General features: G+C 50.0%; 1 protein-coding gene across 1 annotated transcript in view; it reads left to right on the forward strand.

Annotated features, from left to right (window-relative positions):
- The window catches only part of LOC137612766 (receptor-type tyrosine-protein phosphatase N2-like), a 98,065-nt gene that overhangs the window by 24,811 nt on the left and 60,447 nt on the right, over window positions 1–12,807 (forward strand). The window contains exons 10-12 of the mRNA XM_068341469.1: window positions 305–603; window positions 986–1,072; window positions 3,816–3,895. Of these exons, the coding sequence (XP_068197570.1) occupies window positions 305–603; window positions 986–1,072; window positions 3,816–3,895 (466 nt within the window). The remainder of the gene's footprint in view (window positions 1–304; window positions 604–985; window positions 1,073–3,815; window positions 3,896–12,807) is intronic.

Genomic DNA, 12,807 nt, shown 5'->3' on the forward strand with positions numbered 1-12,807 from the left:
GCCGAGCAGCAAGTGAACGCTGACATCACACTGACATCACACTGACATCACACTGACATCACACTGACATCACACTGACATCACACTGACATCACACTGACATCATGCTGACATCACACTGACATCATGCTGACATCACGCTGACATCATGCTGACATCACGCTGACATCACACTGACATCATGCTAACATCACGCATATGTCACGCTTACGTCATGCTGACATCACTCTGACATCACTCTGACATCACTCTGACATCACTCTGACATTACTCTGACATTACTCTGAGTCCGTCTCCGTTCCAGAAGCTCCTCACCAAACTCCTGCAACACCTGGACAGCACGCCCCCCCCCGGCCACCAGGTGGGGCTGGAGAGCGTCCGGAGCCGCACCAGCCAGGTGCAGAAGAAGGACGCCACCACGTCAGTGGAGGAGGTGTCAGCGGTTGGGGGCTGGATCCAGGAAATGGTGCCCCCCCCCGCACTGCTGGTGAACAAACACCCCCACCAGAAAACACTGAAGGTCCCAGAGCTGCAGCTCGATGCCACGGCCAGCAGGGGGCGGGCTAACGGGGACGTGTTCGGATACGTCATCACCGACACCGAGTGAGTAGCTCCAGCTAGCAGGGGGCTAACAGGAGATAGCAGGGAATAGCATAGGGCTAGCAGGAGGCTAAAGGAGGTTAGCAGGAGATAGCAGGGGGCTAGCAGGAGGCTAACATGAGATAGCAGAAGGCTAGACGAGTCGTGAAGGGGCGTGTCATTCTCACAGTGATGGGTAGACGTGTCAGTGACGCCCACGTCGGACGTGTTCAGCCTCACCGGTCCAGGAGGCTAGCGCCCCCTGCTGGTGGAGATTCACACGTTACCTGTGTAGGTTACAATAGAAGCTGGATTTCAGTTTGACATCGTTCTAACACCGCTGCTTCCTCCTCCTCCTCCTCCTCCTCCTCCTCCTCCTCCTCTTCCTCCTCCTCCTCCTCCTCAGTGGGCTCCAGACAGATGAAGGTCTCCACCTGATGGAGGTGCTAGCTAACAAGGCTAACATCCAGATGACTGACTTTGCTGAGCTGTCGTACGTATCTCTGATTGTGGGTGTGGTTTGTTGGTGAGGGCAGAAGCAGTGCATTATGGGTGAGATGAGCGTCTCAGTGAAGCCGGTGAAAACGTGTCGTCAGTGAAAGCCACACATTTCACACCATTCATATGTTTTCACGCGTGTGAACCGACGTTTCTGGAGTGTCTAGAAAATCGCCTCATTCCAGATCGATCGCCTCATTCCAGATCGATCGCCTCATTCCAGATCGATCACCTCATTCCAGATCGATCGCCTCATTCCAGATCGATCGCTTCATTCCAGATCGATCGCCTCATTCCAGATCGATCGCCTCATTCCAGATCGATCGCCTCATTCCAGATCGATCACCTCATTCCAGATCGATCGCCTCATTCCAGGTCGAATGCCTCATTCCAGATCGATCGCCTCATTCCAGATCGATCGCCTCATTCCAGATCGATCACCTCATTCCAGATCGATCGCCTCATTCCAGATCGATCACCTCATTCCAGATCGATCACCTCAGTCCAGATCGATCGCCTCATTCCAGATCAATCGCCTCATTCCAGATCGATCGCCTCATTCCAGATCGATCATCTCCAGCTCCGATCAGAAGCATCAGATAATTGATCAGTGAAGAAGAGCAGCTCCTCATCCTCAGCACAGGATGGAGAAACTGGATGGAACTGTGAGGGTGACCCAGCAAACACAGCGCTTCTAGCTAGCTAATGTAGCTAACGTTTAGCTAACATACCTAACGTAGCTACCGTAGCCGTGACGACCCAGGACCAGCTGCCATTGGGACTAAACAATGGTGCTGCGTCGGGGCGACGCTCTGTCCCGGTCCAGAGGACCCGCTCTCTAGACCGGAACCCCATGGCCTGCAGCCTGTCGCCTAGCAACAGCAGTGGGATGCATGAGGGTCATTCAAAGGAGTTCAATCAGGAAGAGCTGGTGCAGACGGATGCTGAGCCAATGGTGGTCAGCTCAGCAGTCATGTGACCAGCTGAGCCAATGGCGGTCAGCTCAGCAGTCATGTGACCAGCTCAGCCAATGGCGGTCAGCTCAGCAGTCATGTGACCAGCTCAGCCAATGGCGGTCAGCTCAGCAGTCATGTGACCAGCTCAGCCAATGGCGGTCAGCTCAGCAGTCATGTGACCAGCTCAGCCAATGGCGGTCAGCTCAGCAGTCATGTGACCAGCTCAGCCAATGGCGGTCAGCTCAGCAGTCATGTGACCAGCTCAGCCAATGGCGGTCAGCTCAGCAGTCATGTGACCAGCTCAGCCAATGGCGGTCAGCTCAGCAGTGTGAAACAGTTGACGATCTTTGGGTGTGACTCTGCAGCAGCAGGAACCCTGAAGACCCTGAAGGGGGGGGTGGATCCCCCCCAAATCCTGGGGGGTCAATCCCTCCTGGGGGGTCAGGCGCTCGTATGTCTTCCTGCTGGCACTTTGGTGTGACTTACAGCAGGAAGACAAAGCCCCCCCGCCGGTGGATGGCGACCACCCAGCACCCCCAACCGCCGTCCGGCTGCATTCACACTTTGATGGATGAATGTCGGATGAAGACAGGCGTCCAGAAGGACCCAGAAGAGACAAACGTCTCTCTGTCCTCTGACCCCCCCCCCTATTCCGCGGCGTCTAAACCCCAGCGGGGGTTACACTGTGGGTATCAGCGTTTAGAGCCCCCCCAAAGGACAGTCTACAGCACAGGAGTCAAACTCAAGGCCCGGGGGCCAAATGTGGCCCTCCACATCATTTAATGTGGCCCCCGAGAGCATAAAAGGTCAGAGTGTCTAAAAATAAATTGGTCAAAGTGTTCTTTGACCAAAACTACATTTCCCACAATGCAGTAGTTCAGCCCATTTTAACTCTGACTTCACGTAGTGAACAAAGTTAATGTCCTAACTTGTGTCTGATGTTATTTTTCTTTATTGATTGATAGTTTGATCCTTGATTGATGGAGTTCTGTGGGTTTAATAACCTGACAAATGAAAAGGATTTATGTTAGAACAGAGAAACAAACAAACATGTTTTTTTATGTCTAACTGTAATGTTTGGAACTAGAATCAGTCAGAAATTCAGTTATTTAACATGAAGGAGTAGTTACATTTAGTTACATTACACTGAGTTACATTTAGTTACATTTATTAGTTACATTAAGGAGTAGTTACATTTAGTTACATTACACTGAGTTACATTTAGTTACATTTATTAGTTACATTAAGGAGTAGTTACATTTAGTTACATTACACTGAGTTACATTTAGTTACATTTATTAGTTACATTAAGGAGTAGTTACATTTAGTTACATTACACTGAGTTACATTTAGTTACATTTAATAGTTACATTAAGGAGTAGTTACATTTAGTTACATTACACTGAGTTACATTTAGTTACATTTATTAGTTACATTAAGGAGTAGTTACATTTAGTTACATTACACTGAGTTACATTTAGTTACATTTATTAGTTACATTAAGGAGTAGTTACATTTAGTTACATTTAATAGTTACATTAAGGAGTAGTTACATTTAGTTACATTACATTGAGTTACATTTAGTTACATTTATTAGTTACATCTGGTCCTCTGAGAACAGACGTGATGCTGATGATGTTGTCCTTGATGGAATGAGTTTGACTACCCGTTTTACAGCTTCTGACTGTGTGTGTGTGTGTGTGTGTGTGTGTGTGTGTGTGTGTGTGTGTGTGTGTGTGTGTGTGTGTGTGTGTGTGTGTGTGTGTGTGTGTGTGTTTATAGGGTGGTGGGTCCAGCGGTGACCTTCAAAGTGAACCCCAACCCTAAGAACGTCAGCACCGCCGATGTGGCCAACCTCGCTGGTAGGTGTTTGCTAGCTACGGTTAGGTACAGTTAGCTATGGTTAGCTACAGTTAGCTGTGGTTAGCTATGGTTAGCTTTGGTTGGCTACAGTTAGCTATGGTTAGCTGTGGTTAGCTACGGTTAGCTGTCATTAGCATTAGCTAGCGTTAGCTAGCTGATAGAGGCTATCCCGCAGTTTCTTCTTCCTCCTGTTCTGACAAACCCACATGAGTTGGATCAGGCGGGGGGGTTGTGGTGTGTTTCCTCCTCTTCCTCCTCCTCCAACCAATCAGAGCAGCGGTGTCACCTGTTGCTGAGGAGAACCTCCAGCTGAGCGTCCCCAGTGATTCTGTGTGAGATGATCTACCTCCTTATCCCACATCAAGGGCTGGGTGCCCCCCAAACACCCCCCCGAGCCCCACCCCTCAAGCCCCGCCCCCACCCTCTCCACACACACACAGACACACACACACAGACACACACACACAGACACACACACACAGACACACACACACACAGACACACACAGACACACACACACACACACACACACACACACACACACACACACACACACACACACACACACACACACACACACACACTCTTGCTTCATTGGTTATTTATAATCTCATAATTTCTATCCTTTAACTGTAATCCAGGAACTCCAACCCCCCAGGACAGAATAATTTAATAATTTAACACACAATATTTAACCTGCAGAGGATGAGTGTGACATCATCATCATCATCATCATCATCATCATCATCATCATCACCATCATCATCATCACCATCATCATCATCCCCATCATCATCACCATCATCATCACCACCATCATCATCACCATCATCATCATCATCACCACCATCATCATCACCATCATCACCATCATCATCACCATCATCATCACCATCATCATCATCATCACCATCATCATCACCATCATCATCACCATCATCATCACCATCATCATCACCATCATCACCATCATCATCATCATCATCACCATCATCATCATCACCATCATCATCATCATCATCACCATCATCATCACCATCATCACCATCATCATCATCATCATCATCATCATCACCATCATCATCATCATCATCACCATCATCATCATCATCATCATCCTGTTTATTTCCTTCACATCTCAGTTTAATGAGCCTCTCGTTTACAACAAGATGTTTAATAATGAGGAGTTCAGGACAGGAGGAGGACCGGTGGGGGACAGATGGGGGACAGGTGGAGGACAGGAGGAGGACAGGTGGTGGACAGGTCGAGGACAGGTGGGGGACAGGTGGGGGACAGGTAGCGGCTGCTCTGGCAGCTCTTCCTCTGCCGCCGTGACGATGGACTCTCGCTCTCAGCTGCCGCCTCTTTAGGGTTAACTGATGAGGAACCGATGAGGAACCAATGAGGAGTCAAAGGAGAACTGATGAGGAACCGATGAAGAAGCGATGAGGAATTGATGAGGAAGCAATGAGGAAGTGAATAACTGATGAGGCAGCGATGAGGAACTGATGAGGAAGCGATGACGAAGCAATGAGGAAGTGATGAGGAAGTGATGGGGAACTGATGAGGAAGTGAAGAGGAAGCAATGAAGAACTGATGAGGAAGTAATGAGGAAGCATTGAGTAACTGATGAGGAAGCGATGAAGGACTGATGAGGAAGCGATGAGGAAGTGATGAATAACTGATGAGGCAGCATTTAGGTAGTGATGAGGAAGCGATGAGGAACTGATGAGGAAGCGATGAGGAACTGATGAGGAAGCAATGAAGAACCGATGAGGAAGCAATGAGGAACTGATGAGGAAGCGATGAGGCAGCGATGAGGAATTGATGAGGAAGCGATGAGGAAATGATGAGGAAGCAATGAATAACTGATGAGGAAGCGATGAGGAACTGATGAGGAAGCGATGATGAAGCAATGAGGAACTGATGAGGAAGTTATGGGGAACTGATGAGGAAGTGATGAGAAAGTGATAACGAAGTGATGAGGAAGTGAAGAGGAAGCAATGAAGAACTGATGAGGAAGTAATGAGGAAGCATTGAGTAACTGATGAGGAAGCGATGAAGGACTGATGAGGAAGCGATGAGGAAGTGATGAATAACTGATGAGGCAGCATTTAGGTAGTGATGAGGAAGCGATGAGGAACTGATGAGGAAGCGATGAGGAACTGATGAGGAAGCAATGAAGAACCGATGAGGAAGCAATGAGGAACTGATGAGGAAGCGATGAGGCAGCGATGAGGAATTGATGAGGAAGCGATGAGGAAATGATGAGGAAGCAATGAATAACTGATGAGGAAGCGATGAGGAACTGATGAGGAAGCGATGATGAAGCAATGAGGAACTGATGAGGAAGTTATGGGGAACTGATGAGGAAGTGATGAGAAAGTGATAACGAAGTGATGAGGAAGCGAAGAGGAAGCAATGAATAACTGATGAGGAAGCGACAAGGAACTGATGAGGAAGCAATGAAGAACCAATGAGGAAGCAATGAGGAAGCGATGAGGACTTGACGAGGAAGCGATGAGGCAGCGATGAGGAACTGATGAGGAAGCGATGAGGAAATGATGAGGAAGCAATGAATAACTGATGAGGAAGCGATGACGAAGCAATGAGGAAGCGATGAGGAACTGATAAGGAAGTGATGGGGAACTGATGAGGAAGTGATGAGAAAGTGATAACGAAGTGATGAGGAAGCAAAGAGGAAGCAATGAGGAACTGATGAGGAAGTAATGAGGAAGCATTGAGTAACTGATGAGGAAGCGATGAAGGACCGATGAGGAACTGATGAGGAAGCGATGAGGAACAGATGAGGAAGCGATGAAGAAGCGATGAGGAAATGATGAGGAAGCAATGAATAACTGATGAGGAAGCGATGAGGAACTGATGAGGAAGCGATGAGGAACTGATGAGGAAATGATGAGGAAGCGATGAGGACCAGATGAGGAAGGGATTCACATGTGTGACATGGAGATGATCCAGATCAGCGCTTTAATCTGGTTCCACAGGTCTGTGTTTCAGATCGGAGACACTGGATCTCCGTTCCTGAAGCGTTTCCACGTCCTAACGGACACGGTTCCACCGCTGGAGAACTTCCTGCTTCTATTGGGGCGTGGCCCCGCATTGAAACGTCCCTCGCCGTCTGTCTGACGACTCACTGCGTTTCATGTGGAGGAGAAGCGGGAGACAAAGGAGAGAGCTTCAAAGGCTCTCTGACATTTAGCGCTGGTTCTTCAAAGAGCTAGCCCTCGTTTGTACTTCCTGTCTATAATTAATGGAGGACTTCCTGCACATTCCTCCTTTTTCTTTTTAAATCCTTTTTAGCGACGCCGTCAAACACCAGCAGAAGGACGAGCACCTTCATCTGCATTCTGATTGGTTCAAACGCCGCTAAGAGGTCAGAGCGGGTTGTACTGAGTCGCTACGGTCGTAGCATCAGCTAGCGTTGTGTGTGCGTGTAGAGACGTGTGTCCTAAAAAGTGTTTCCTAAAACTTTAATAATAATAAAAATAATAATAATAATGATAACAATAATAATGATAATAATAATGATAATAACTATTATTATTATTATTATAATTATTATTATTATAATAACTAGCGTGAAACCGTGTAAATTTCACGATAAAACAGTAAAATCAGACTTCAAACACATGAAAACAAATGTATTGGTTTATGAACCAAGCTCACCCATCGTAGTCAAAAATCAACGTGGTGACGTAACGATTTTGTGTCGGCCAATCATGGATGGCGCTGGGCAGCCATTGTGAAACCGTAGCTGAATGCTAGCAGGCTAACTGGAGAAAGAAAGCTAACTACTGGTGAGACTGGGAAAGGAGCTAACGCTAAAGGAAAAGGCTCCTGTCAAAGAAGGTGTTAAAGAAATGTTAGAGAAGTTAGTGTAACAGGAAGTGTTTCCTGGACTGAAGATCTTCACGTCGACCCCCCCATCCACTCCCACCTGTTCCAACAGGTTCTGTTCCATTAGCGTTTCCATGGCGACACTCAGATTTCCTTCACAGCTTACTTCAACCCGGTTTGGTTATGCTTCCAGTTGTATTCCTGGTCGTCTGCCGGTCGGTCGGTGCTGGTCGGGAGCATCCGACCGGACCTTACGGGGGCCATATATCTCCATTTGTGGGGGGGAGGAGTTGTCCGGGTCCAGTAATGTGATTACATCCTGCTGTCGGTTGAAGGATGGCTGCTGTTTTCTTCTCATTGAGTCGTCCGGGGGGGGGGACTGGAGGTGCGTTGGGGGGGGGACTGGAGGTGGGTTGGGGGGGGGGACGCGTGCTGGTTGGAATAAGTACCCCTCGGCGCTGAAGCCATCCATTCTGTGCTTCAGGACTCGTGGAGCCGGGGGGGCTTCCCTTTGTCAGCGGTGAGAAATGAGGCCATGTGAATAGCGGCGCCTCTGAGTTAGCATAAAGCGGTTAGCATAAAGCGGTTAGCATAAAGCGGTTAGCATAAAGCGGTTAGCATAAAGCCCAGCCCGGCAGGGACGTCCTGCGTGACAAATGAAGCACCTCCCCGTGTTTGAGAGGGAAACAACCGGCCCCCTTTTGTCCCAACTAGACTTGGTTCTTGTTGCTTCCTTCAGACCCAAGACCCCCCACTGCCCCCTAACTCCACCCCACTGCCACCCCAAAGTCCAAGTGTTTCTGAAAGGAGAGGTGAGGAGGGACATTCCAACTTCATAGGTTTTGTGGTGACGACTCGTTTTGACGCGGTTGGGTCAAAACCCTAACTTCAACCCCAAACCCTAACCCCAACCCTAAACCCTGACCCTAAGCCCTAACCCTGACCCTGACCCTAACACCAACCTCAACCCCAAACCCTAACCCCAACCCTAAACCCTAACGCCAACCCTGACCCTAAGCCCTAACCCCAACCCAAACCCTGACCCCAACCCTAAGCCCAACCCTAACCCCAACCCCAACCCTAACCCCAACCCAAAACCCTAACCTCAACCCCAACCCTAACCCCAACCCTAAACTCTAACCTCAACCCCAAACCCCAACCCCAACCCCAACCCTAACCCTAACACCAACCCTAACCCTAACCCAAACCTAACCCTAGCCCCAACCCAAACCCTAACACCAACCCCAACCCTAACCCCAACCCTAAACCCTAACCCCAACCCTAAACCTAACCCCAACCCTAACCCTAACACCAACCCTAACCCCAACCCCAACCCTAACACCAACCCTAACCCTGACACTAACCCTAACCCAAACCTAACCCTAACCCCAACCCCAACCCCAACCCCAACCCTAACCCTAACCCTAACCCTAACACCAACCCTAACCCCAACCCTGACTCAAACCTAACCCCAACCCCAACCCTAACACCAACCCTAACCCTAACCCAAACCTAGCCCCAACCCTAACCCAAACCCTAACCCTAACCCCAACCCCGACCCTAACCCTAACACCAAACCTAACCTAACCCCAACCCAAACCCCAACCCTAACACCAACCCCAACACCAACCCTAAACCCTAGCACCAACCCTAACCCAAACCTAACCCTAAACCTAACCCCAACCCCAACCCTAACCCTAACACCAACCCTTACCCTAACCCAAACCTAACCCAAACCCTAACCCCAACCCTAACACCAACCCCAACCCTATACCTAACCCCAACCCCAACCCAAACACCTACCCCACCCTAACCCCAACCCTAACCCCAGCCCTAAGCCCAACCCTAAGCCCAACCCCAACCCTAACACCAACCCCAACCCTAACACCAACCCTAACCCAAACCTAACCCAAACTCTAACCCCAACCCTAACACCAACCCCAACCCTATACCTAACCCCAACCCCAAACGTAACCCTAACCCCAACCCTAACCCCAACCCCAACCCTAACCCCAACCCTAAACCCTAACCTCAACCCCAACCCTAACCCTAACCCCAACCCTAAACCCTAACCTCAACCCCAAACCCCAACCCCAACCCAAACCCTAACACCAACCCCAACCCTAACCCCAACCCTAACCCTAACCCCAACCCTAAACCTAACCCCAACCCTAACCCTAACACCAACCCTAACCCCAACCCTAACACCAACCCTAACCCTGACACCAACCCTAACCCAAACCTAACCCTAACCCCAACCCCAACCCCAACCCTAACCCTAACCCTAACCCTAACCCTAACACCAACCCTAACCCCAACCCTAACTCAAACCTAACCCCAACCCCAACCCTAACCCTAACACCAACCCTAACCCTAACCCAAACCTAGCCCCAACCCTAACCCAAACCCTAACCCTAACCCCAACCCCAACCCTAACCCTAACACCAAACCTAACCTAACCCCAACCCAAACCCCAACCCTAATACCAACCCCAACACCAACCCTAAACCCTAGCACCAACCCCAACCCTAACCCAAACCTAACCCTAACCCTAAACCTAACCTCAACCCCAACCCTAACCCTAACACCAACCCTTACCCTAACCCAAACCTAACCCAAACCCTAACCCCAACCCTAACACCAACCCCAACCCTATACCTAACCCCAACCCCAACCCAAACACCTACCCCACCCTAACCCCAACCCTAACCCCAACCCCAGCCCTAAGCCCAACCCTAAGCCCATCCCAACCCTAACACCAACCCCAACCCTAACACCAACCCTAACCCTAACCCAAACCTAACCCAAACTCTAACCCCAACCCTAACCCCAACCCTAACACCAACCCCAACCCTATACCTAACCCCAACCCCAAACGTAACCCTAACCCCAACCCTAATCCCAACCCCAACCCTAATACCAAACCTAACCCCAACCCTAACCCTAACACCAACCCTAACCCAAACCTAACCCTAACCCCAACCCTAACACCAAACCTAACCTTAACACCAACCCCAACCCTAAGCCCAACCCCAACCCTAACACCAACCCCAACCCCAACCTTAACCCCAACCCTAACCCTAACACCAACCCTAACCCTAACCCCAACCCTCACCCAAACCTAACCCTAACACCAACCCTAAGCCTAACCCAAACCTAACCCCAACCCCAACCCTAACACCAACCCCAAACCTAACACCAACCCTAACCCTAACCCAAACCTAACCCTAACCCAAACCCTAACACCAACCCCAACCCTAACCCCAACCCTAACCCCAACCCTAACGCTAACCCTAACCCAAACCTAACCCCAACCCTAACCCTAACCCAAACCTAACCCCAACCCTAACCCTAACACAAACCGTAACCCCAACCCTAAACCCTAAACCCTAAACCTAACCCCAACCCTAACCCTAACACCAACCCTAACCCCAACCCTAACACCAACCCTAACCCTGACACCAACCCTAACCCAAACCTAACCCTAACCCCAACCCTAACCCTAACACCAACCCTAACCGTAACCCAAACCTAGCCCCAGCCCTAACCCAAACCCTAACCCCAACCCCAACCCTAACCCTAACACCTAACCTAACCCCAACCCAAACCCCAACCCTAACACCAACCCCAATACCAACCCTAAACCCTTGCACCAACCCCAACCCTAAACCCTAACCCCAACCCTAAACCTAACCCCAACCCCAACCCTAACACCAACCCTAACCCCAACCCTAACACCAACCCTAACCCTGACACCAACCCTAACCCTAACCCAAACCTAACCCTAACCCCAACCCCAACCCTAACCCTAACACCAACCCTAACCCCAACCCTAACCCTAACCCAAACCTAACCCAAACTCTAACCCCAACCCTAACCCCAACCCTAACACCAACCCCAACCCTATACCTAACCCCAACCCCAAACGTAACCCTAACCCCAACCCTAATCCCAACCCCAACCCTAATACCAAACCTAACCCCAACCCTAACCCTAACACCAACCCTAACCCAAACCTAACCCTAACCCCAACCCTAACACCAAACCTAACCTTAACACCAACCCCAACCCTAAGCCCAACCCCAACCCTAACACCAACCCCAACCTTAACCCCAACCCTAACCCTAACACCAACCCTAACCCTAACCCCAACCCTCACCCAAACCTAACCCTAACACCAACCCTAAGCCTAACCCAAACCTAACCCCAACCCCAACCCTAACACCAACCCCAAACCTAACACCAACCCTAACCCTAGCCCAAACCTAACCCTAACCCAAACCCTAACACCAACCCCAACCCTAACCCCAACCCTAACCCCAACCCTAACGCTAACCCTAACCCAAACCTAACCCCAACCCTAACCCTAACCCAAACCTAACCCCAACCCTAACCCTAACACAAACCGTAACCCCAACCCTAACCCTAAACCCTAAACCTAACCCCAACCCTAACCCTAACACCAACCCTAACCCCAACCCTAACACCAACCCTAACCCTGACACCAACCTAGCCCCAGCCCTAACCCAAACCCTAACCCCAACCCCAACCCTAACCCTAACACCTAACCTAACCCCAACCCAAACCCCAACCCTAACACCAACCCCAATACCAACCCTAAACCCTTGCACCAACCCCAACCCTAACCCTAACCCCAACCCTAAACCTAACCCCAACCCCAACCCTAACACCAACCCTAACCCCAACCCTAACACCAACCCTAACCCTGACACCAACCCTAACCCTAACCCAAACCTAACCCTAACCCCAACCCCAACCCCAACCCTAACCCTAACACCAACCCTAACCCCAACCCTAACCCAAACCTAACCCCAACCCTAACACCAACCCTAACCCTAACCCAAACCTAGCCCCAACCCTAACCCAAACCCTAACCCCAACCCCAACCCTAACCCCAACCCTAACACCAACACCAACCCTAAACCCTAGCACCAACCCTAACCCAAACCTAACCCTAACCACAACCCCAACCCTAACCTTAACACCAACCCTAACCCTAACACCAACCCCAACCCTAACCCCAACCCTAACC

Source organism: Antennarius striatus, chromosome 18 (genome assembly GCF_040054535.1).
Source record: "Antennarius striatus isolate MH-2024 chromosome 18, ASM4005453v1, whole genome shotgun sequence".
Taxonomy (NCBI): domain Eukaryota; kingdom Metazoa; phylum Chordata; class Actinopteri; order Lophiiformes; family Antennariidae; genus Antennarius; species Antennarius striatus.